The sequence below is a fragment of the Gossypium arboreum genome, chromosome 13 (genome assembly GCF_025698485.1).
Source record: "Gossypium arboreum isolate Shixiya-1 chromosome 13, ASM2569848v2, whole genome shotgun sequence".
In the NCBI taxonomy this organism is placed as follows: Eukaryota; Viridiplantae; Streptophyta; class Magnoliopsida; order Malvales; family Malvaceae; genus Gossypium; species Gossypium arboreum.
Window position 1 is genome coordinate 80,991,104 of NC_069082.1, and position 27,346 is coordinate 81,018,449.

The 27,346-nt window shown below is 32.9% G+C and overlaps 1 protein-coding gene across 2 annotated transcripts; it reads left to right on the plus strand.

Moving 5' to 3' along the window:
* The first annotated feature begins 6,738 nt into the window (after positions 1–6,738).
* LOC108461115 (double-stranded RNA-binding protein 1) lies at positions 6,739–12,118 on the plus strand. 2 transcript variants are annotated; one of them, XM_017760816.2, is made up of 6 exons: positions 6,739–7,184; positions 8,131–8,265; positions 9,491–9,732; positions 9,858–10,077; positions 10,646–10,828; positions 11,586–12,118. In XM_017760816.2, the coding sequence occupies exons 1-6, from the start codon at positions 6,956–6,958 to the stop codon at positions 11,918–11,920; spliced, it is 1,344 nt and encodes a 447-aa protein (XP_017616305.1). In that variant the 5' UTR covers positions 6,739–6,955; the 3' UTR covers positions 11,921–12,118. The 2 variants fall into 2 exon arrangements, with proteins under 2 accessions (XP_017616305.1, XP_017616307.1); XM_017760818.2 differs by having other exon boundaries at positions 6,936–7,184; positions 9,484–9,732.
* Positions 12,119–27,346: the final 15,228 nt, after the last annotated feature.

Consider the following 27,346-nt stretch of genomic DNA (forward strand, 5'->3'; position numbering starts at 1 on the left):
TTACGGTAAGAGGGCGTGTACCTCAACTGGCTACGAACATTAACAATTAAGACCAGCACTGAAGTTCTAGGATCCGCCTTCACCGTCAATAGTATTAAGGTAGCTAAATATCTGAATCTAACTTGGAATGATCTTCCGAAACACTTGTCAACAAAGTACGTTAAAAAATGCAACAGTACGTAATAACAGTACTTTTAAAAAACTCTAAAAAATGCAATGAAGTACCTTTGTACTTTTTTATCTCCCACAAGCCTGTCTTTTTCCTCAACGAGGCTATGATTTCCCATGAACATGTACCATCTTGCACTACACACTTGGCCTCAAACTTATCGAATTTGGATTTAACCACTTTGTAGTTAACCCCGTTCATGATGCTATGTTGTTTTAATGCACCAAGAAAACTATCTTTATTGGAAAAATCCTTACCAGCTTCCAATTCATCCGAATCCAACGAGGAACTTGTACGGTCATGCCTTTTGTGTGGTAAATCTGGAAACTCCAACGCATCATCCTAAGATAGATCGACATTATGCATGTAGGTTGGAGGCGAGTACGCCTTGAATCGCAGATCTTCTTCTTCATTATCTAAACCCCCTTCAACATCTTCAGGTATGGTTGGAACAGGCTCTGGTTCAGAAAATAATGCAACTTCTACACCATCGGGGTCGGCCTCTCAAGGTGGATCCACATCGGACTCATCATCTAACCCATCATCATGTGCAACGTACAAGGTCCCCTCGCTGATGGACGTCGTAGGGAGTACATCATTCCTCCTTATGGATGTTTCACAACGTCTCTAATCAGATGTGGATTGCCAACCACTAGAAGTTGATGTCATTCCCCAGTACGTATTTCCAGCATCAAACATCGACCCACTGAGGTGCATGTCCCATCCACTAACGGCGTGTGGTGCAGGGGTTGGGTATTCCATACTGCTACTAAACAGGGGCGCTTCCGTGTTTTGCCACCCACTAACGAAGTGTCAAGTAGGGGTCGTGTATTCTTCTCGACCAGTAGTAAATGTTGAAGCTGCAAATACATCATTTGGCGATGAAAATTGTACATATAACTCAAGATAGGTTGATCCACTAGCAAGATGAGTCTGCACCATTGCCTTCAAGCTACGTGCACATTTGATTTTGAATGAGTCATATGTCACAGGATCAACTGAAGCACAAAATTAATGCTTAATAGACAAAACTTTCATTGGCGTCGTTCTGAAGATTTTACGCCTAATTCTTTTACGAAGTTCTGTCAAATCTATGTTCTAGTTAAAAGCCAGTCTCGCTATGTTCTCCGATAAAAAACAACACCGTTCTCGGTGTTACAGACCTCACCATCATAGTAAATAACAGGACTAATACGTTCACTCATCTTCAATTTCTTTTCTTCTTAGCCTCTCTAATTTTTTTTTCTATAAGTTATGCTACCTACGAATAAAATTTGGCTCATTTATAGCCTCATTTTTCTACGAACTACTGTAGAAAAAGAGCGTCCACATGGAAAATTTTTTCAGAAATTTTGCTGACAGTGCATCCTGCTTTAAGCATTCCTGACACTATTTGTTCAGAAACGTCTACTTAGAATTATTTTTCTACGAACTATTATAGCAAAAGAGCGTCCACGTGGGAGCTTTTTTCAAAAATTTTGCTGACAGTGCATCCTACTTGAAGCATTTTTGACACTATTTGTTCAGAAACGTCTACTGAGAATTATTTTTCTACGAACTATTGTAGCAAAAGAGCGTCCACGTGGGAGATTTTTTCAAAAATTTTGCTGACAGTGCATCTTTCTTGAAGCGTTTTCGACACTATTTGTTCAGAAACGTCTACTCAGAATTATTTTTCTACGAACTATTGTAGCAAAAGAGCGTCCATGTAGGAGCTTTTTTTTAGAATTTTTGCTGACAGTGCATCCTGCTTGAAGCGTTTTCGACACTATTTGTTTAGAAACGTCTACTCAGAATTATTTTTCTACAAACTACTGTAGCAAAAGAGCGTCCACGTGGGAGCTTTTTTCAGAAATTTTACTAACAGTGTATCCTGCTTGAAGCGTTTTCGACACTATTTGTTCAAAATTATTCTTGCAGAAACCCTAAACCCTAAACCCTAAGCCAAAAAAAAATTATATTGCTTATATGTTTTTTTTCTAATACCCTAAACACAAATTTATTTTAAAAAATTATATGTTTTTAATTTATTTTAAAAATTATATTGCTTATATGTTTTTTGCTAATACCTAATTTATTTTAATACCTAAACTCTAATTTAGTATTTAGTATTTAAAATTAATAGTTAATTTAATAAATTAACCCTAAAACCTTAAACTCTAATTTAATTATTTTTCTCGAAACCCTAAACTTAGCATAGCGCCAGTATGTACATATCTTTGCAATCATGTTATCTTTGAGAATTTCTTTTTCGTGTATGTATATTGGAAATTAATAATTAAAAAAAAATTAGAAATGAGCTTGTTACAAGGTAAAAGAAACTTAGCTAGTGGATCAAAAATAAAATTATCTAAGCCATTGATAAGGGAAAAAAACCTAAACGCTGAAGTAATCGAATTACCAAGTTGTTGTTTACGTTAAGAGTTATTTAAGGGTTTTTACTAAAATATTATAAGAAATAAAATATTAAAATAGTATGTTTAAACGATTATGTATCAATTAACTCTAAATTAATCAATTAACCCTAAAATTAATTAATTAACCTAATTTAATCAATTAACCCTAATTTAATCAATCCCTAATTTAATCAATTAACCATAATACCCTAGACTCTAATTTAGTATTTAGTATTTAAAATTAATAGTTAATTTAAACCCCAATTCAATAAAATTTTTCCTAAAACCCTTAAATTCTAAACCCTAAAAAACACTAACCCTAAAAATCCTAACCCTAAATCAATTAAACCTTAAAAAACCCTAGCCCTAAAAAACACGGGCAAAACGCTTTCCTGGGGGAGTGTTTTGTCCACGTCAACAAAGCGCGCCCTCAAGGAAGTGTTTTCTGCTGATGTGGACAAAACGCTCCCCGAGGGAAGCGTTTTGCTGACACGTACTCTGAAAACGCGCTGATGTGGACGCGTTTTCATGGAAAATGACCTAATCTGGTAAATAACCCAATAAACGGCTCATTTCCGTAATTAAATTTAGAAAAGGGCCTTTTAGGTAAAATGGCCCATAAAAATAATTATTTATATATGTAACAAATAACTCAAAAATGATGTGTTAGTTGTGTATAAAATTAAATTAAAACTGATATTTTATTATATATATTGTACAATTTTATCAAATCAAAATTTATAATATAAATTTGAAAATTTTGATTATATATTTTTATTAACCAACATAATCTACTAAACAAATTGATCTAAATTTATTTTATTATTCCATTTTTTTCCTAAGCTTGTTTTTCTATTACTATTTATAAAATTGCTCTTGTTTTACTTGAAAACAGTTTTTTGAAAAATGGATTAATTTTCTAGAGAAACTGAGATTTTCTAATGTTTAAATGATTTTATGTAAAATATTTTTGTTTTTTAAAAAATTTCCTAAAATTATTTCCTAAAAGTTGTTCTTAGTGAAACAAATACAACATTATTATATTTGTTACAAAATATTATTGTAGCATTTTCTTTTAACAATTGAAATTCATTTTATAATAAGATAATATTTTATAATAATAAATATCATATATAAACTTAATAATAAGCAATATCTAATTAAAACTTAATTTAAATTACATATATGAGGGTGGACAGTGACACATTAGAATTGAAAGGGATAAATGAAGTTAAAAATAATTTAAACAAGTACTCATATTTATATAATTATTATACTATGAAACATTTATTATTAAATATTTTAATTTGTAATATATATATTTATTAATAAAATATTAATAAATATATTTTTCAATAATATATTAAGAATATTTTAAAATTTAAAATTATTATGGTTAAATTTATTATTAAAATAAAATTGTAATATTAAATAATTAATTATATTATTAAATATAAATAATGAAATATGTATTTTAATAATATTAAACATTATAATATTTGATATTAATATTCTAATATTTTTAAAAATTAAAATAATAAATTATTATATATTATATATTACAATGCCCAAGACCCTAACTAACGTGGACACCTATCGTTTGACACGTGACATATTCATTTTGTTGACATGTGATACTAAAAACATTCTTATAGCTCAATTTATCTTATAAATGAGTGTCAATTTTATTACTATTTTTATAATCTCCCTAGATTTTTTTCAAAAATATTATGAGAAAAACCTATAATTGAGAAAAATAACAATATTTCTATTGATTTGAAAATAATCTAAAACTATAATTTATTATTTTATTTTATTTTATTTGTAAAAAAGTTTTGATAAATATTCTCAATAAAATTTTATCTTAGATATAAGTTAAGAAATTAAAGTCTCACATTTACCATATAAATAAGTCACCTCAATTAAATTTTTCATACTTTTTAGATATAATTCAAGAAATTAAAAGTTGAAACATTTACCTTAAATGGATTTTTCATTGTTTTCATTAAAAATTAATATTAATAAAAGAGAATACTCTTGTAACACACTTCTTCATTATTTTCATTTAAAAGTTAATTATAATTCCACGTTGACTAGAAATATCACTTTTCATTAAAAATAATTTTAATTCTACATTGAACACTCTCATGCTCACACTTTCCTATAAATAAGTGTCAATTTCTTAACTATTTTCATTAAAAAGTTCATTTTAATCCCATAATGACTAGAGAACACTCTCATATTTCATATTTACCTTATAAATAAATGATAATATCTTCCTTATTTTCATAAAAAAGTTAATTTTAATCCCATATTGACTAACTCTCATAGCTCACTATTTTACTAATTTCATTAAAAGTTAATTTTAATCTCATATTGGCTAGAGAATACTCTCATAGCTCACTTCTAAACTATTTTCCTTAAAAGTTAATTTTAACCTTACATTGACTATAGAATATTCCCATAGCTCACTTCACTATTTTTATTAGAAAGTTAGTTTTAATCCCATATTGGTTAGAGAACACTCTCATGCTCACACTTACCTTATAAATAAGTGTCAATTTCTTCACTATTTTCATTAAAAATTATTTTTAATCTCACATTGACTAAAATTACTCTCATATCTCATATTTATAATACAATACTTATACTAAGTAATTCAATTTTACAAATAAATAGTGGTAATTCCAATACAGTTCACTTAAAGTCGTTTATGTAAATATTTTGCATATAAAAATATGAATTAATAAAATGAATCTTTAACATAAATACAATAAACTTGTACATTTATTTATAAATTTTAATTTATACTATTATTAATTAAAGACACATTGATTGTTTTATAATTATAATTAATATTATTGTCTGTATATATTAAATTATTTAAATTTAATTTTAAAATAATTTATTATTAGTTTTAAAATTTGACAAATTTTCGTAACTCTTAGATACAAAAATAGTATATTATATATCAGGAGGTTCTTAAATTTCTCATTTGTTCACACCATAAAATTTGACATATGGTAAAGAAAGGAAGTATTTGTGGAAGGAAAATGCAAAAACCTCTCCACTTTTTATATAATTATTAATTATGTTCAAATGATTCAAAAAATATAACAATTACAAAATAGATTGATGAGTATTAAAGAGAGACGAAGTTAGACATCCCAATGGTCATGAAATCGATAAAATTATCTTCCTTGATTAAGTTTAACTCATAGTTTTAATCTTTGGACTGAAATTTTTGAGACTTTAGTCGTTATTATGACATGTCAAGTGAAAAAAAAAATTTATCAATCTATTTTAAAAATTGAAAATACAGGCTGAACTAAATTGAAGTAGATAACTTTGTTATTTCATGTCCTATGAGGATGTGCAACTTCATCTCTCTCCAATACTCGTCAATCTATTTTGTGTTCAATTCCTTTTGAATCATTCGATATATATACTTTAGTATTTTTTAATACATATGTTTTGCTTTTTTATTTATAATTTATTTATGCTTTTAGATATTTTAAAATCATTTTTATCATTTGTAGTCAAAAGTGAATTTTTAAAATATTTGTTAACTTTATAATTAGAATTAAATTAATAAATTTTGTAAATGTTCATGACTAAATTTATTGAATTTATTAGAAGTAGAACTAAATAATAAATCTTGTAAATATTGATGGTTAAATTTGTGAAATTTTTAGATTTAGGATTAAATTAATAAAATATATAAATATTGGAGGTTAAATTTATTATTAAGCCTACGAAAAACTTTCTATTAAATATTTAAGGGTGAGTGATTAAAATTTTAAAATTTAAAAACATTATAGATGAAATTGAAAGTTTGTGAAATAATATTAGGATGTATATAAAAAGATGACTTGAGCTTTTAAGAAAGGACTTATAAGAGAAGAAGTTTATTTTCCGTTATGAAATTACTTTTCATTAAATAAATTTTAAAAATATTATTCGTAAAATAATAGCATCTATTTTCAATATTTCTGACTAAAAATATTAATTGATTACATATCCTTGCATGACATAATTGTAGGATAAAAGACCAAATTAAAGCACAACATAAACTAAAACAACGACACTGATTGTTGGTAATCTATGTATCAATAATTTAAATCCAGTTGGGTAATTCCCGAGAAAAAAAAAATCCTTTGTAAATGTATTCATATATTAATAGAACTCACGGGTTGTGCATCTTTCAAGCTCAAAATCACGGAAAGTTCTGGTAAAAAGAAAAGAAAGAAAACTCCTACTATAAGTAGAAAAAAAATATCATTTTTCGTTGTATCGCTTTTCAAAACTCCTATCAATACCAAAAAGAAAAACCCTCCTATAAGTACATGGTTTTTGCACGTTAAAATTCGAGAGAGAGGGACTGTGAAAGATGTACAAGTCGAGATTGCAAGAGCTTTGCCAGAAGAAAGTATGGAGGTTACCAGAGTACAACGTCACAAAACAAGGCCAAGATCACAATCCTCGATTCGAAGCTACCGTGGATGTAAACGGCATGTCGTTTCAGTCTCAGAATCCGGCCAAGTCTTCCAAGGAAGCCCAAAATGACGCCGCTTATCTCGCTTTCCTTCATTTCACTGCGCCCCCTCTTCCTCATCCTGGTACCATCTTTTAATTTAAGAATAAGCCAAGCCCATATTTCATTTTCTACAGTTTCTGTTAACAACTGTTCATGCTAGTGTTTTCAGAAACTTTTTTATTTTTTGTTTTAGAGGGAAATGCAATTTGTAGGAAGCCAATCTGTTTTATCTATTTCCCCCCGTTTTCTTGTTATTTTCAGTTGTTTTTATGCTAATTTTCTTTCTTTTTATTTGGGTTTCAGTTGATATTTATTTTGATATTTCATTGTCGTTTAGAGTAAATGCAGAGTAAAGCTATCGATGAAATGGATTTCGCCATTTCCGTTTAATGGTGAAGTCGATTTTTGTCTTTTTTTAAGAATCATATGCTACAATTGTCCCTTTCCATGGGTTCTTAACTTAGAGGAACTGGGAAAAGGAAAGAAACTTGACATTTGGAAATTTCTGATTTCGGACAATTTGAAGTCTGAAAGAATTGGTCTATATGCTCAAATAAGCGTTATAAGGACCTCTAAAACTATGTTCATAACTGTTTATGTTCAATGTTCATAACTGTTTATGTTCAAATGGGTGCTCTGAATGCTAGACTATCGTGCTGGTCAGCAAAAGTTCGATGGCCTTGTCAAATTGCTTTCGTAACAAACTATTTTGATTTTATCCTTTAGGCAAATGGTGTGGGCTTTTGATGCACCTAGAAAGTAATTGTTTTGATTTTATAAGGTCAGTGCTCTTTCATTGATTTTTCACTCTAGAATGTGCTGATAAGAATTTGATCATAAAATTGTTGTTATATGCACCTTCAGCTTTTTAATTCTTTTGTGTGACTTCGGGAACCAGTACATGTTTTACTTTTATAGAACTTTTGGAAGTTTTCTTTTTCTTTTAATTTTTATTTTCCGCCTTCCCTTGTCAACAGTTTAATTAAATTTATGATGCATATGTACTTTACATTCTGTGATTGTTGCAGGTTCTTCAAATGCAATTGCAAATTTTGATAGTAATACTGCTAACAGAAGCCTGCAACCAGAAAGACAAGAAGCATGTCAAGATTCTCATCTCAGTGACTGTGCTTCTATTTGCAACGATAGTGAAAAATTTAAAGGTCAGAAAACTTATGTTGTATACGAACATGCCTAGTGTTTTACCAACTCAAACCAAAAGAAAAATCGGATAGCTTGTTTGTTTAATTATTAAGTAAAAGATGATTATTTGTGTCCATGATCCTATTAGTAGCTTTGTGCACTTCTCTTACATGTCCTCAGAATTCATAACCTCTAATAGTGCTCAAAATTATGCTCTTTAAGTCCAAAACAAAATGTCAACTTGGTCTGAAATCGAAATCTTCTTTTCTCCCCAGTTTATGTAAAAATATATTCTGCAGTACATATATTGTTCTAATGGTAAACCGGGCTGAGAGACAAGCCTTGTTGCTTGCACAACAGCCAAGAGAGAAAAAAAGCTAAATTCATGCCTAATATTAGGTTCGTTGTTAATCAAAACCTGACTTGGTCGGACATGGGTATGTGTCCGCAATGGGTATGTTATTTTTTCCCTCCTAATATTTCTACATATTTGGAGGATCCTTGGAACATCATATTCCGATACCCTTATCCGGATATGTGTCGGACATGAAGAGTTGGAGCAACATAGATTACAATTGAGCTTTAGCTCATATATTTGCAGGGTGCCAGTAGCTATGTTCATTCATTTTCTCTTTTAGTGAATGTAGCTTATCAGTTTGCTTATTTTGGCTTGATATTTGCTTCATGTTTAGCTTTGAGGCTTATATTGAAAACAATTTAAATTTACCGTCTCAAACATGAAATCAATGAGTTGAACTAAGCATAAGTTCCATCAGAGTTGTTTTAGCTCTAGCTAGCTAATTATGTCATTTGTGCCGAGTTTGACTCTTCTGACTTTAGTTGTTTGGGCTGACATAGAAAGTCTGCTATTCTGTTTTAGAACGCTCATTGTGCACGTTGGAGCCAATTAAGAGTTAAAGAAAGTAAAAATACTGCAGATTAGAATGGTAGTCTCACTAGAACATTAAGGAGGCTGTTAGATTCGGGTTGCTTGGCGTTCGACATATTGCTTATGGTCCATTAGTAGACCTCTTTCCACATTTGGATTCTCAATGAATATTGTCTATGTTTTGATTTTTCATTTATGTTTACCTGTTCCTTAACTGTAGTTTCATGCTTCTGAAATCTGTTATTTTAAACCCTTGGTTGAAAGAAAAAGCTCATTAGCCAAAACAAAAAAAATATGAAATCCTTAGTATTTCATGTGTTTCCTTTGTTTTCTGATTTGGAATTGTTAGCTTATAGATATGCAACACTTCTACAAGAATTTACTGCAAAATTATGCTCAAAAGAGAAATGTTAGCCGACCTGTATATTCTTGTGAGGTTGAGGGTCCACCTCATGCAAGTCGCTTTAGGTGCAAGGTCACTATTGATGAGAAAACCTATGAGGGTTTGGAGTTTTTTCCAACAATAAAGGAAGCTGAACATGCAGCTGCAAGAGTTGCATTATCATGTTTGGCACCAGATGCTATTGAAGAAGTCCAGGTTACTGATTAATGGAGTGTTTTTCCCTTTGTTGTTTTATGCATTTATGATATTTTTTAAAATGTTCAGTTGTGAATCTCTAGAGCTTGAGTTTTTGCCCTTTGTATATTTTTTTTCTTCCTCAGGAAGACTCTAGCTTATTCAAGAACCTTTTGCAAGAATTAACGCAGAAGGAAGGTTGTCCTCTACCAGTTTACACCACAACTAGATCTGGAGAAGCCCATGCATCAATGTTTGTTTCCAGTGTTGAGGTGAAAGGAGAGACTTTCACTGGACAGGGAGCAAGATCCAAAAAGCAAGCTGAGTTTTTGGCAGCAAAAGTTGCATACACTAAGCTTAAAGAGTGTACGTCTTCTAACCTACTCATTTTTTTTAATCAAAAAGCAAAGAGAGAAAAAAGAAAGATCCTTTGTCACCAATTTGTTGATTGTCAAGCATGTTCTGTTCGAACTGAATGGTGAATTGACTTTTGGAAGACATGGGAAATACAATTTGTTTGACATGTTTACTCTAAGGGCATAAATTTTTGAGTGCCATGGCATGCAATTCTCAATTTTATTGTATTGGTAGTAGAGAAAGATGATCTGTGTATCATGTGCTTGCTAGTACGAAACTGAAATATCATTTATAATACTATGGATTAATTTTCCGGGATAGATGAGATTTTAAGTCTAAAATTTTCTCTCTAAATGGAGCTTGGTAACAAGTTTCTGAAACCCCATGTGTTTCCTGTTCTGGGACCACAAGGTTTTTATGAGCCTGGAGATTTGTAATTTTATAATCTTTTGAGTTTTATTTGTATCAATATGTTAATCTCTGGTCTGTGTATATGAGTGAGTGTTATGGTCGGTTCTGAAATTTTCTCTCCAGTCCTGAGTAAATATAGTCCTTAAAACTTTGCTTTCATTTTCAGGCAAGTCAAATAAGGTCTCAACAAACATAACTCCGGCCTACCATGAGCAGGAAGTGCATGTGGTCTCATCTTCCCACTCGCCAACAAATGTCAATGCTGGTACTGAACAAAATCTTGGATCCAAATCTGGTTCATTGCTTAATTCAAGCTCAACTTTAGGGGCAGATTGGCAGGATGATCGAGGTCATTTTTCTTATGGAAACTTCTATCCTTTAATATCCAATTCAATTATAAGTATATGGTTGACAAGTTCCTCAAATTGCATGCCAATAATTTTTATTGGTTCCTTAGCTTTGTAATGGTTCATCTTTTCTAGAAGCTTTTATGTTTGCGATGGCTGATAGCCAGCGTTGATATAAGTTAGTTCTTCAATTTCTAGGTAGATAGACCGTCAAAGCCTACATAAAACGGGTACATTGAGAAGCAAATAACAATTTTCCTTAGTAGATATGATTATTGTTACTCTGACTCTCTGTTTTTTATGAAGTCCCTATGTTCGAACAACTGTGTCCAACATGGTTATATGAGGATATAATTCCTTTGAAGATCATATCTTTGTGAGATATAAACGACACTCACAAGTGACATGCTATCATGTACGTTTTTTATTTGTTTGCATGGAAGGGGCGTGGGAGAGGCAGGTGCCTTTTCCCAAAAATGGTAAATTTATTGTTTAGATCTTTTAAAAATGGTAAGAAATTAAGTTAAAAAACTAGTAAAATTGTATTTTGTCTCTCTGGCTCTAGAAGAAATTTCGGATTTCGCCCCCTGATGAATGCAAACATGCGTGCAGACGCAAACCTACTTTTCACATTTGAATAGAGTGAATCTATTCATCTTTGGTAGTCAAACTGTTTGGCAAGCTGTCTGAATATTAGCATCTGACGTATATTTTGTTAAAGCCATGTTCCTCGTAACATTTCTCGTGGACTGATTGCAGTTAATGTAACATTTATGGATCATCACTCAGCTCAATTCCCACAACCAGAGATGACTACTGATTGGGAAAGTAGTCCATCCTCACTGATTTTGTCTGATCATCCTCTGCCGGAAGATAACCCCTCAACAGCTAATATTCCGTCTAATCACTGGGTGACAACAAATTTAGTTGAGGATTCAATGGAGCAGCATGTTGAAATGAGTAGCATATCTTGCAACAGGATCATAGTTCGTCCACGGGTACCGAACATGAAGTTTCCTGCAGGTAGCACTGTTCTGCCAATGAGTGACAACGTTTGGGTTGCCGTAAAGCTTGGATCTGAACCAAACCAGTGACTTCCAATGAACCTAATATTTACGGTTTAAGCGATCAGGTTCTTAACTAGAATTATGAGCTCTGAAGAGTTTTCATATGTATGTATTTATTTGTTTGCAACCATAAATTTGCTCATGACTTGGACAAGACATGAGATGAGTACGATCTTTTTAAGTTATTAATAAAATAAAATAAGATCGTATCCCATATATTCAAAATTTGGATAACTTAATGTTTTGGCAATGCCTCATGTCTGAAGGGATCGGAAATTCATGATTCTTTTTTATTAATTTTCTTCTAAAATAAATGTTTACCTGTTTGATGTTTGTTATCTTTTCAGCAATTTGTTCAATGATACATCGTTTGATTGCTAAGGCAAAGTTAAAATGATCTAATAACATTAGGAATAAGTAGTCCAGTGTTTGGTAGGGTAAAAGTAGTAGTCTAGTGTTTGGTATTGATGGGATAAAAGTGAGTCATATTATGTTTTGTTCACTTTATTAAAAAATGGATAATTAATTTTTATATGTTAAATTAATCTTTATATATTAAATAGAGTAAATTGATTATTTTTGTTAAAAAAATCATCTATCTATATTGTTAAAAATTGAAGTGGTTGATGGAATAGTAAACAAGTGACGTGGTGTGTCACGTGCATTTTATGTTGATATACTAGGATCATCTTTTAAAAGTAGAATTGAAAGTAATTTTTAATAGAAAAATCACTTTGCTCTTTGATTTTATGTAATATTAATTTACCCATTTTTTAAGTAGGATGGATAAAAATGTAATTTGACTAAGCTTGGACGCTTGTCATCGGGCTAGACCTTTTGTTTGGCAAATCGCGTGCCTTTAGGCGATTTCTTGGGTTTAAATCTGACTAAGTTTCACTCTTGAAAACTGAGAATTCTTGCAGAAATTCTCAAAGTCACTGAAGCAAAGCGGAAACAAACTCTGAAAAGGAAGAAGCTACGGACAAAGCAAAGCCACAAAAAGAGAATGCACACCAAGTGTTTGAGAAAATGCTCTCAATATATTAACTCAGAAAGAAGGGGGAGACCTCTAGTTGTAGTTGAGCTCTCATACATCCAATGGTACATATCGAATTACATTAATGACTAAAATTAGTTCCCATCTATAATGAGAGAGTCCTAAGGGATTTAAATTCTATACATGTTTATCCTTTAGGATTTACAAGAATTGTCCTAGTAAAACACAATTCACTGGAGTGTTTCAATTCAACCAAGATTCAAGTAGATAGGCTTATGCTTATATTCCACAAATCGGGCTAGTCCAAGTGGGTCGAATGAGCCCCATCTCATTTGTTGACCTCTATGGGATATTCCATACGTATTTGTTATGAGCTTTGATTTGTGGCTTGTGACATTCTCCCTCGCCCATTTTCGCGACGCCCTCATCGCGTCCTCGAAATGACACTGATTTCACTCGTCTTGGAACGATCTCGATGCCTCGACTGATTCTCAACTAGTCTCTTTGTTGGGTAGTTTCGCTCATCAGAAGATTTGACTTGGCTTATGTCTCTGTCGTCGCCTAACTTAAACTGTATTTCTTTCTTGTAAATTTCAATCGTAAGAGGCCACCACTCTTACTTGCCCCCATTGTGACTTGCCTCGATTGAGATCCTCTTGATTTGCACAAATAAGTTTAGGTATGCCCACATTGAACACAGGGTTCATCTTAAGTCTAGTTGCTAACTCTGGTTTGTAATCCCCTCAGCTTACTTTAGAACTTAGCTTGTCTTGCAGGAATGCACTGCACTCCTTCGTCAAGGCTACTATCTCAAACTCTCTAAGACTTCTCTTTTTGGACAGAATGTCCTTAATACATTTAATGTAATATGGCATTTTCTCAAGGGCTTCCACTAACAGAACATTGATATGAAGTTGCTTGATTACGTCTAAAAACTTCTTGAAGTGGACTTCTTGCTTTCGTTTTTGAAGTTTTTGAGGGTGGGGTGGTGAAGGATTCTTAACTTATGCTTGACAATTCTTTTACGACGTTTTTTCTGCATTTGACATAGGTGTTAGTTTATCAGAATTGACTGGTTTAGGGTTTAACTCATCAGATTTCACAGATCTGGTTTCTGTAAAATTGGAGTTTCAACACTTGGTTGAACTTCTTCTTTATCTTGAGCATCAGTGGGCCCATCTTCAATCTTGACAACTTTGGGCTTTAATGTCCTTCTTGTAACACCCTTTACTCGACCCGATTGCCAAATCCAAGTATTGGATGCCATAACAAACTGAATAACTTAACACATATCTATTTTGATATTAATACATACTTAGACAACTTATGCCTTCAAATTACTCCCTGAATCTATACACATGATACGAACTTGTTTCGGTGATGATTCGAGTCATTTAGATTGCCCAATCATGAATTTGAGTAAGACTTGGTTTGTTTCAAAAGGAATGGAAAATATAGAAAATGGCTACAAACAAAGGTTGAAAAAAAAGATAATTAAGCAATGGATAGGAAATTTGGCTACCAAAAGAATTAAAAGGATAATTGATAGATTGGGTGGAATGGAAAATAGAACTCAAGCATACTATAAAGAGTATTGACCCGGCACTTATATTGCTTAAAGTGAAAAATGATAAAGGTAGATGGACCTTGACCCGTTACCTAAAGAGGTAGGAACCACAGGTATAATGAACGCCACACCAAAAGATGATAAGTTCGGTTTACAAAGGAAAGTTGACTCCACAAGCTATGCTTGATAAGTAATTCAGGCCCAAAAAGAACTATGAGAATTGGAAATCTCACAAAAGAACACTTGTTCATATAATTTGGCAAAAGTCTCCTTAAATAATTACAAAACAAACTATTTATAGTTGAACATGTTCCAATGTAATGGACACAAACTAATCAGCTTAAATGAGTTATTGATGGACTTAATTAAGCTAATTAAAACTAAAAGACCTTTGATGAACTCTAACTTATGTAACAGCAATGAACAGCTTATTTAATCTTCCAAATCAGCTAATAATCAGCTCTAATGAGCTGAACAGCCCATTAATTCTCCTTTGAGCAACTGAATGGGCAGTAGTAACAATTGGCTTAAATTTAATACACGAACAGCCTCTTTGTATGAATGCTTGAAGAAAACTGATGCAATGTGTAAATGAATGAAATTGAACAGCCACCATCACAGAAAAAACGTTTGGAAGCTGAATGGCTTGTGTAATCAACTCCTTGTCCATTAAAATCTCCATACGGTTACTTGAATAAGCTCATAACAGCTGCTGGCCTTTAATTCATCTTCATAACAGCTGAATTCATTTCTTCCTTTGATGCCAATCCATGTAACAGCTGTTCAATGATTAATTCACCTATAAGCACAATTAAACAAGTTAAATGGCTATAGCAAATTAATTAAGTTGGATCATATTAAATGCCGAAATTATTTAAGCAACTAAAGAACATTCAAAACAACTAAATTAATTAAACTAAACATATTAAAAGTTCAATCCTGCAATTATTTATCTCAAACAAATAACCTAAATAAAACTAAAATTGAGCTGAAACCAAACTAAAATTGAGCTGAAACCAAATTAAATATTCCAACAAATTGATGCATAAGCTAAAACCAAATAATATTGGCTCAATAAGCTTGAATGAGCTATGAACGAGCTAAATGAGCTTGTAGCAAATTGCATGGAACACTTGAATCGAACTTCTTTGATTGTTTGATTATTCCAGCAATGGTTTCCACCCCAAATTTAGTCAATTAAAACCTGCACACAAATTAACAAACTAAAATTAGATTTCATTTTTGCACTTGGGCCCCTCGCGATTAGGCCAATCTTGGTGTTGTGGAGTTGGGTCGTAACATGATGCAATCGGGATCGCATCATACCCTCCCTCTTGAAGACAATTTGTCCTCAAATCGGGCCACTTGCTCGCGAAAAATCTTTCTTTGTCACGAACCTTTGAGTTAGTGAACTTAACAACATTGCTCCCAAGAATCTGAAAATCACACATAACTCAAAAAGATGAAAGGTTAGGTGCATGCCCCTCCTTTTTAGGAGGAAACCATTTCACAATGTCACCTACACAAAAATGAAATAGTTTAGTGACACAAGAAATTATAATCTCAAGAGAACTTTTTAGAATCTTATTCAAAAATTGAGCAAATAAACCAATACCAGGATAAAAAATGGAAATAGGTTTTACCCTTCCATAATGAATCAAAAGGTTCTTAGGGGGCAACAAACCAGAATCACAAGGCATTTGAGAGTTAACAACATTCCAATTCTCAAATCCCTTGAACAAAGATAAAGAACATTGATCTCCGGGGTCAAAAATGAAATGTGCTTTTACCGCTTCAATCTGACTTGAAAATTTCATGATCGGCATCATAGAAAGAACATAGGGTATCTTGGAATCATTACCAAACAAAGCATGCTTGGATCGTTTAAACCACAATTTAAAACAATTTCTAGAATCAAAAACTTGATTTTGACTTTGTAAGCCAATACAATTCACAAGCATTGTTTTCGAAAATAAAGATAAATCATCACACATGATCAAGCTTGGTACTTTCCAATTTAATTGAACATTTTCCACAAAATTGATAACAACAAACTTGTAATAGAAGTAACTTTTCATGGCACTAGTCGAAACAAAATCATTAACAATAAAAAAATGACAGTTAATCGAATCTAGGCGAGGAGTTCTTTCACAAAATAAGTTTTCGGCAATCTTGTCAATAATAATCAAGTGAGATTGGGAAGATATAAACTCGGTAGAACCCTTACCTGACTTACCTTTAAACACTTGTGGATTAACGTCAACTTCTATCGTACATTTCTCGATCAATTGAAACCGTCTCTCGTTGGGAAGGTAATGCAGTTAGAGCTTGCCACATAATCCTTTAGAAACCTAAAAAGATGAAACACGAGAAAAACTCACACATTGGTTAGTAAAGTTATTCCTCACTTTTTCTTGTTCTCTTGCATCTTTTTCTCTCGTTTCTTTTTCAATCTCTTTTTCAATTTTTTTTCTTTTTTCACATTTTTTTTACTCTCAATCTCTTTTTGCTTTCTCTCTCCCTCTTTCTCTTTCATTTCTTTTTTTTCTTGTCTTTATTTCATTCCATATGCGCTCATTTTCTTTTATTAGCATTTCTTGTCTCTCTTTTCTTTTTCACATGTTTTTTCGATTTCATTACAAAAAGAGGAAGAAAAAAAATCACAATGAGAACCCTTTCGTTGAGAGTAAGAGGAGGGATCTTCATACAAAAGACAATTATCTTTTCGGGATGGGAATCACAGATGAATATTTTGGTGTATACGATGAGTTGCTTGAACCTTCTCGTTTATCACCATAATAAGTTTCAAGTTTGTAGCTTGCTTTATTTCGATCCAAATTCCTTAAGGAATAGGAATCATGATAAGGGTCTCTTCTTTCGTATTCGTTGGATGTTCGTCTCCTTGATGATCTCGTTACGGTCCTTTCACTTGGATAAATTTGCTCCCATTGGGTTCTTGCACGATAGCTCTGCTCTTCGACATGAACCAATCGTTCTTGTAGGGGTTTTAGTTTCCTATCGAACAATCGATCCATTTCTTTCATCAAATCTTGAATTTCAAATTCGAAAACTCTTCTCGAGACATGATTAGTGATGGAAAAGAAAAATTTTTAAAAGAAATAAAAGACGAATGCCTCCAATACAAAACCTCACGAATCCACTCACAAATAAATCACACTCACTTGGCTTTTCTTCACTCGGATGTACTCACAACCCTCGTGTCTTTTTCCGCTCACTCCGCCTCCCTGAGTTCTTAAAATGACTATTTAAACTTAGAAGCAGTCGTTGTGGGTCGGTTGGCAAAATTGATGTTTGGCTTTGGTATGGAATATTATATGACAAAAAGGTAGGCTTGAACAAAGAAATGGGAAGGGTTGAGTGTGGCTGAATAGTAGGATATTGAATGGATGATTTCCGACAGCAAGTAGAATTTTTGTACTAGCTTATTCTCTTTTTTTTTTCACAAATATTATTATTATTTTTTACTTTCAACACTTGATATATACTCCTTGAATTTGAATGGATGCTGAATTTTTTTTTTAAATTTGATTTTTTTTTGAAAATGAACTACAGTATCGTAATTCCGAGAATGTCAATTCTTACTCCAAATTCGCTAGCTCTGATACCAAATGATACGAACTCGTTTCGGTGATGATTCGAGTCATTTAGATTGCCCAATCATGAATTTGAGTAGGACTTGGTTTGTTTCAAAAGGAATGGAAAAGATAGACAATGGCTACAAACAAAGGTTGAAAAGAATGATAATTAAGCAATAAATAGAGAATTCGGCTAACAAAAGAATTAAAAGGATAATTGATAGATTGGGCGGAATGGAAAATAGAACTTAAGCTTCAAGAATGATTCAATACTATAAAGAGTATTGACCCGGGACTTATATTACTTAAGGTGAAAAATGATAAAGGTAGATGGACCTTGACCCGTTACCTAAAGAGGTAGAAACCATAGCTATAATAAACGCCACACCAAAAGATGATAAGTTCGGTTTACAAAGGAAAGATTGATGCCACAAGCTATGCTTGATAAGTAAGTCATATCCAAAAAGAACTATGAGAATTAGAAATCTCACAAAAGAACACTTGTTCATATAATTTGGCAAAAGTCTCTTTAAATAATTACAAAACAAACTATTTATAGGCTGAACATGTTCCAGCCTAATGGACACAAACTAATCAGCTTAAATGAGTTATTGATGGACTTAATTAAGCTAATTAAAACTAAAAGACCTTTGATGAACTCTAACTTATGTAACAAAGAATGGGCACTTATTTAATCTTCCAAATCACTAATAATCACTCTAATGAGTTGAATGACCCATTAATTCTCCCTTGAGTAGCTGAATGGACAGCAGTAACAATTGGCTTAAATTTGGCACACGAACAACCTCTTTGTATGAATGCTTGAAGAAAACTGATGCAATGTGTAAATGAATGAAATTGAACAATTACCATCACATAAAAAATGTTTGGAAGCTGAATGGCTTGTGTAATCAACTCCTTGTCCATTAAAATCTCCAAACAGTTACTTGAATAAGCTTATAACAGCTGCTGACCTTTAATTCATCTTCATAACAACTGAATTCATTTCTTCCCTTAATGCCAATCCATGTAACAGCTGATTCAATGATTAATTCACCTATAAGCAAAATTAAACAAGTTAAATAATTAAACAAGTTAAAAGGCTGTAGCAAATTAATTAAGCTAGAACATATTAAATGCCAAAATTATTTAAGCAACTAAAGAACATTGAAAACAACTTAATTAATAAAACTAAGTATTTAAGCAATTAAAACAACTAAATTAATTAAACTAAGCATATTAAAAGTTTAATCCACAAATTATTTATCTAAAAACACATAAACTAAATAAAACTAAAATTGAGTTGAAACCAAATTAAATATTCCAGCAAATTGATGCACAAGCTAAAACCAAATAATGTTGGCTCAATAAGCTTGAATGAGCTATGAACGAGCTAAATGAGCTTGTAGCAAATTTCATGGAACACTTGAATCGAACTTCTTTGATTGTTCGATTATTCCAGCAATGGTTTCCACCACAAATTCAATTAATTAAAACCTGTACAAAAATTAACAAACTAAAATTAGATTTCATTTTTGCACTTGGGCCTCTTGCGATTAGGCCAATCTCGGTGTTGTGGAGTTGGGTCGTAACATGATGCAACCGGGATCGCATCAACACACATCATATTAGTTTGAATTTCTTACAACCTGACACTTTTAATGATGCAACAGTTATTTAAAATTTACAATTAGACCCCATATAGACTCAGTCAACTTCAACCCTGAGGCGTTACCTTTGTGGGTGCCCCTCTATATACATGAATAGCTACTGTGCATCATATAACTCCAGCGGCCTCTCGCTTGGTCCCTCTTGAATTTTGTGTATTTATCTAACTCGTATTCAAGCAGTAATTTTATAAGTTCAAAAGAACTTAGTAAGATCTGTACATAAAGTTCATGTAAGACTGCAAAAATCTTAAGAAATTGAAATTTCTGGCTCAAAATAAACTCCCTGAATTTCATAGGAGAACTTGCAAACTTAGTTGGCAAGGCCAATGCCTTATACACTCTATGTCATTTATTGGCTAACATACACCTTGGTTTCGTCAAAATCGTGTTCTCTCATGGATCTTATCCCCTTTATCATTGTTCCACATCCTTAATACTCATATTCATTACTTTTGTCTGGCGACTCTTGGAGTTTACCCAAATAATTGTTGAACTTGCGGTCCTTACAAAATACGATCTCTTTCTAGTATCCTCTTTTCCTTGGAGAACTAGTGCCCACGATGCAACCCCATAGTACCCACTCTTTCAACCCATTCCTTTAAGATGCTTCATTAGACATGTGGCTCACGATGTACTATCTGCTACTCAGGTATTTCTTGAACATTTCTACCCTAGGTACATCTATAAGATCTTTACCGTGTTTCTTGGTCTGGACAGACTTCCACTTTTCACTATTCTTTAGAAGACTTTATTGATACTTCAAGCTTGAGCTGGCATTTCCTCCTATGAACAGGGGCGAAGCTAGAACAAATTTTCAAGGGGGACAAAATAAAATTTTAATTTTTTATAGTCTATATCTTTATAATTTTTAAAGGAATAAATCGATTTTTATAATTTTAGAGGGTAAAGTACAATTTTACCTTTACTAATTTAAAATTTTTAAAAAATTTCAAGGGCCTAAATAGAAATTTTCCATTTTAAGGGGGCCAGCGCCTCTGCCTGCCCCCCTGTATCCGCCTTTGCCAAAAAAAAAAACTCTGGTTGGTCTAGCTAATTTTTCAACTTCCTTTTTTTCAACTTACAAGTTAAGACCGTATCTCATTATATCCTATTCTGTATCTGCTTAAACAATATGGGAATCGTGGCTTCCCTGACAGACTCTCATTGAAGTACATTACGTTTACCTCCTTATCTAAGTATTCTCTCCCTCCTTTCACCCTAACTGGGTTGAGACACTTCTTTGGCTCTGCTCATCTTTGCCCATGGCAAATTCTCTCATTTACCCGCTAGTCTATGTTCCCCAAATGCACCAAATTCATTCACTCTTGTGATTTATTACACCCGTTACCCTATGATTTCTACTTTATACCTTGACAGGTATCCTGCTATACTATTCCATGGACTTCACATGTGTAATCCCATGTTTTATGTCTTGACAGACTATCTCGTGTTTACTATCCCAACAGACTCTTTATGTTGCCATAGTCAAGCTATGGTCTTACACATGTGACCCTATGTTTAATGTCATGGCAGACTTCCCTATGTTTATTATCCTGACGAACTCTGTATGTTGCCATAGTCGAGCTATGGTCTTACACCTTAAACCTCCTCTGAGGTGTCACCCTAAAGGACCTAATAACCATTACCATGGTGTCACCTTGAAGGACCTTACTACTGTTGCAGTGTCACCCCATAAAGCCTACTGACAATCGTGATAGTGTTACTCTATGGAACCTAATAACCGTCTTCACGGTCATTTTAATGGGTTAGATATCTACTCCATGATGTCGCCCAAACTCCTTTGATTTCCTATTCAATTTGCCCATTCCTCCATTATGCCTCACTTTTAACCTTTATGCTCAAACATCGCAGTGTTCTCTCTGCAAGGCCTAGAGCTTTACACATCACGATTTTCATCCAACAATCCTAGATGGCAGTAAATGAGAACTCCATTTCCCAACCATCCACCCAATCCTAACTTCATCTAACCCGTCAATACTTTTCGCTCCACACTCCATAATTCATAAGCATGCAGGGATAGTCATGTAACTTAATATTGCACATACATTACACAAATTAAATTATCATCAATTTAATAGCCATATAACAGGAAACAAACACTTAGCAAAAGATCATGTAGTTGTTATATACACATCACACTCTTTCATCTAGCACACACACACATCATGAACTTAGACCAACTCAGTACATATCCAACGTCATTCATGCAAGCAACATAACAACATTCTATCACCCAACAAGCAAGGTATAGAGGCTCACCTAGATTCCTTTATCCTTATCAGCTTATCTTGTCCAAACACCACAACTTCATTTGTCCTGATAGCTTTTTCCCTAATTTTTCCACTCCCAGTCTTTAATCCACATGATAGCTGCAACATGTTGAGCTTCCTTTAGCTACATCATCTTCTTTTTTAGAACAAACAAAGAAGATAGTGCTACAGATAGAAATTCGTAAATAGAATTGAGAAAATTCTATCTCCATGCACACCTATTTGGCACGATTTTCACTGACCAATACAACCATTCATCCTTAATCATTTTGTCTCCCACTATGGAACTAGTTGATTCTAATCTAACTAAACTAGAATTGAAATAATTATGTACTTGTTAGTCACAAATTTTCCCAAAAATTCAAGTAAAGCCCGCTAACTTCCCATGAGTTCAATTAAGTCTCCAAAATTCCTCGAAATTAGAGTTTACTTAGAAATCCGAGTGTGATACTTCCACTTCGTAGAGTAACTTATTTACAATGCTTCTTACCTGAATTTCTTGGATTTTCATGTCATTAGGCAAAGTGCCTTGTGGTCTATTTCAAAGTTTAGTAGCAAGCTGACCTATTTGGTTCTTCAAATTTTTCAAAGCGGCTGCTTGGCTTTAGATCAAGGCGTCATTCTTTACCATGTACGCCTTTAACAAGTTCTCCAAACTATTAAAAGATTTAGCTTATGGTGGTTTGTAAACTTGTTGGGTAAACCTTGGTGGCTGATTTGGCCTGGATTGCATGTACGTGCTACTGGGTCTACCTCTTTGGTTACCTCTAAGAAAAGTTTGGGTGGTTTTGCCATGATGGGTTATAAAAGTTGGACTGTGGTCCCTGACTAACTCTATTCTGATTTTGATTTCTCATGTAATACCTAGACTCCGGGTTTGATGGACAATTTTCAAACATGTTCCCGTCTCCACAGTATACACATGATATGTGACCTAACATCAAATGTAGTATTAATTTCGATCTATTTTTGCACTTAATGAGTTTATTTTCTAGCCAATTTAGTATTTAATATTGTATTTCTGGTTTTTAGTATTTAGGATTAAAAGTTGGTAAAAATAAGTGTTTTTAACACATTTTGTGAGTGTTGTGACCTATTAGGCTGACATGGGCTTTACGTAGTTTTAATTTTTGTAAATGAGTGTGTAGGATGGTGAATTATAGGCCCAATAGATGTAGGAGCAAGCGATGAGTGATGCACCAACTTCCCGAGCCGTCAAAGTATGAAACAAACCAAGAAAGCCACAAAACATGTGTCATGTCGCGCCATAGATGGTGTATGGTGCGACATAGGTCGTTGTGCATCCCAAGTATATCAAGGCTATTTTGGTCTACACAATCAACTTTATACAAAGACCTAAGATGTGTCAAAGACATAATTTGGGCCATCAATACTCCTATAAATAAAACCTTAGGGGTTTGATGTAACTAAGTCATTTTAGACACCTTCGAAAACCCTCGTAGTTTAGGAGTAGCACTAAACTTAGTTTAACAAATATCATCTTGGATTGAAACTCTTGTTCTTCTCTCTTGGAATTGGTTTCGATCTAAAAGTTCTTTTATTTAATTAAAGTATTCAATTTATTTCTTTTTTACAAGCGATGATATTCGTTATTCCAATTGAAAGATTATCTATTCCGTTCTTCAATCGACATCAAATTAGGATTATTCTAATATCTTTTCTCTTTTGATTCAATTGTGTTCTTTACATGTTTAATCAATTGAGTTTGATATTATGAATAACATGATTTGTTAGATCCCTTAAGGGGGATTAATGAGTAGATGGGATGTGATTAATAGAGTATTTAGGGTTTTTCGATGGGATTAGTTGGTTTGAATTATGCGTTCCTAAACCTTAGGCTTGACTACCCTAGGAAGTAATCATAGGTTAAATGAGATCGGGAGATAAGTTTGGCCGAGTAAATCGTAGTTCATTCTGGTTGAGAAAGTGAGGTCAGGAGATGAGTGAGTATCAACCAATTGATTAATTAGTTAGAAACCAGGAGGCAATAACTGGTTAATTGATAGCTAATCCACCCTAAAACCTTAATCTAGAGTTAATTGCAACCCATGAAATGCATTAATTTTCCTGATTGGTTTTATCAATTTAGTCATTTGTTTATTTTATCGTTTATTTATTTTATCATTTATTTATTTTAATTATTTAATATTCATTATTCATCTATTTCATGATCTGTTGTAATATATGATTTAATTACTACTATTTAAACTTATTATTGTAAAGAGATTTTCAATAGATTTATTCCATCATCCCGTGGGTACGATTCTCAAATACTTCCTTGTGTTCCGTTGTAAACACATATCCTATATTACAATTTGAACTGTATACTTGCAGACATCGTTGATTTAGTTTCTTATTTTTTTTGTGTGATATTTTTACTATAAACGATAACATGTTTATAGGCAGTCAAGTTGTTGGTGCCGTTGTCGGGGAGGTTTCAGCATTAAGTCTTGAAAATAGCATCACAATTAATAAGATAAATAGAAAAGTTAGAGGACTACAGATATGATATTACATTTGTTTTATTTTTGTATTATTTAATAAATTTAGCAAAGGGACACGATGGCAACTCTAATGGGTAGAACTATATTTGATACAAATTGGCTGAAGCCTGGTATTGCCCGACCAGTAATGAATACAATTCTATTTGAGATTAATCCCTCTTTATTGACATGGTTATCAAATAATATTCAAGTTAATGATGAATCAACCATGGGCCATGTAGCTGTTGTGAAACGGTTTGAACAAATATGTAGGATGGTGTGCTATGCTGGAGTTTCAGAAGAAACAATCAAGTTACTGCTAATCCCTTTTGCCCTTGAAAGCTAGATCTGAGAATGGTTAGAAGCGTTACCTCTGGAAACTATTACAAAATAGGAAGAGTTTGTGTAATGGATCTTACAAAGGATCATACCCATACCTGTGATGTTAAAGACAAATGAGGAGTTATTACAATTCAAACAATGTCCCATCATAACACTTGGTTAAGTATAGGATAGATTCAAGATAATTGTACGAAAGGCTCTAGGGGTGGTATTAATACGATATTCAATTACAACATTTTTATGCAGGTTTAGATCAGGATAGCAAAGAACAATGTGACATGATGGTTGGAGGAAGTGTTTGGAGAAACCTGCTCAAGAAATTGTTATGCTCCTCAAAATAGTGAGCAGTAACAATTATACTTGGAGAAAAATCAGAGAAATAGAACTAGCAGAAGAAGTAATGAGAATCGGTTAGGCAAAATAAGAAAATTAGGAAGATACAAAAGAATAATTGAGCAAAGATCAAGATTGCATTTCAAATGTTGAAGAAATCCTAGAAGACTGATTTTTTGAGAAATTGCTCGAAAAGCAATCGAAACACATCTATCAGTCGGACTAAAAAAGACAATATAAAGAACCTTTATATCAATCAGAGAATCTTCTAGCCAAGATGAATCCATCAATTGTCAAACCATCAGTGTTGGAATTAAAACCCCTCCCCACACACTTGAAATACGAGTATTTCGGTGATAACAACACTTTACCAATAGTTATGGCAGCATACTTATCAGTAGAGTAGGAGAAAACACTCTTGGATGTACTGAAAGCTCATAGAAAAGCTATTGGGTGGACCATTGTCGACATTAAAGGAATTAATCAAATTTTGTGTAAGAAAAAAATAAGATCGGATGAAGGAAAGAAACCAGTGGTCGACACTCAATGACGTATTAATCTAACAATGAAGGAGCTGGTAAAAAAGGAGCTAGTCAAGAAGGAGTTGGACACGAAGGGGTTGATAAAGTGGTTGGATGCATGAATTGTCTACCTTATCTTTGATAATGAATGGGTGAGCCCGACACAATACGTTCCAAAAAAAAGAGGAATGACAGCAGTGAAAAACAAAAAGAATGATTTGATTAACACTCAAACAGTTACAAGATGGTGGGTATGTATTGACTACAGGAAACTGAATGACGCAACTGAAAATGATCATTTTCTATTGCCATTTATAGACCAAATGCTTGACCAGATAGTAGGTAAGGAATATTATTGTTTCTTCGATGGATATTTGGGAAATCATCAAACCCCTACTCGTCTAGATGATCAGGAAAAGGCTACGTGTACATTTCCTTTTGGAACATATGCTTTCCGAAGGATATTGTTCGGACTATGAAACCTTTCAGCTACATTCATGCACTATATGGCTGCAATTTTTTCCGACATGTTAGAAGAATGATTAGACATAGTCATGGATGATTTTTCTATTTATGAAGATTCATTCATGGAATGTCTACAAAATCTCGAACAAGTTTTAAAAAAAATGCGAATAAACTAATTTCGTGCTCAATTAGAAAAAAAAGTCATTTTATGGTAAAAGAAGGAATTGTTCTCAGGCATCAAATTTCCAGAAAAGGTTTGGAGGTTGATAAAGCCAATATTGAAGTAATAGAGAAGCTAACATACCTAAAAAATGTTTGAGGAGTGAGAAATTTCTTAGGACACGTCGACTTTTATAAACGATTCATTAAAGACTTTGCACATGTTTCAAAATCGTTGAGCCAGCTGCTGTAAAAAGATTTCCCTTTTGATTTAAACGAAAAATGCATCGAGGCTTCCGATATTTTAAAGTAGAAATTAGTCTCAGCACCCATCATAGTCAGCCCTGATTGGACAAAGCCTTTTGTGATTATGTACGATGCAAGTAATCATGCAGTTGGAGCACTATTGGGACACGACAACTGTAATACCTCGATTTAGGGCCTAGTCGGAACAGTGGTCTCAGGACCACAAATCCAAAGTTGAGAAATTATTTTTATTATTATTTTGAGGTTATAGTATGATTATTTTAGTGCATGAAAAATTTGGTGAGTTAATTTTAAAGTTTGCGAGCTTGATTGCGAAAAAGGACTAAATCGCATAAAAGGTAAAAGTTGCATTTTAGTACCCAAATGTGTTAGATAGCTAGAGAATTAAAATTGGAGGCTTTTAAAGTGAAATTAGACCCTTAAATATGGCTTGGCCGTCCATGAGACAAGATTTTTACAAATAGTCAAAAGTTTAGGTAAGTGATGTCATGATTTGAAGATAAAATAATGCTAAGGCCTATCTACTATTTTTCTTCTTCTCCATCCTTTCTCTCCACCTAAAATATCAAAAATTAGGGATGTTTGAAAGCTGAAAATTTGCAGCAACTTATTCCTCTCATAATGTAAGTGATTTTGATGATTTTTATATTTTTAGAATGCTTGTATTATGGGCTTTCAAATGAGAGGACTACCTTGCAAAATGGTGATAAGTCTAGGGTTTCACCATGTGAATGATCATGT

Coding starts and splice junctions, on each gene's coding strand:
- LOC108461115 (XM_017760816.2), top strand. CDS start 6,956: ATGTACAAGTCGAGATTGCAAGAGCTTTGCCAGAAGAAAGTATGGAGG. Junction 8,266..9,490: donor CGATAGTGAAAAATTTAAAG/GTCAGAAAACTT, acceptor GTTAGCTTATAG/ATATGCAACACTTCTACAAG. Junction 10,078..10,645: donor ATACACTAAGCTTAAAGAGT/GTACGTCTTCTA, acceptor TTTCATTTTCAG/GCAAGTCAAATAAGGTCTCA.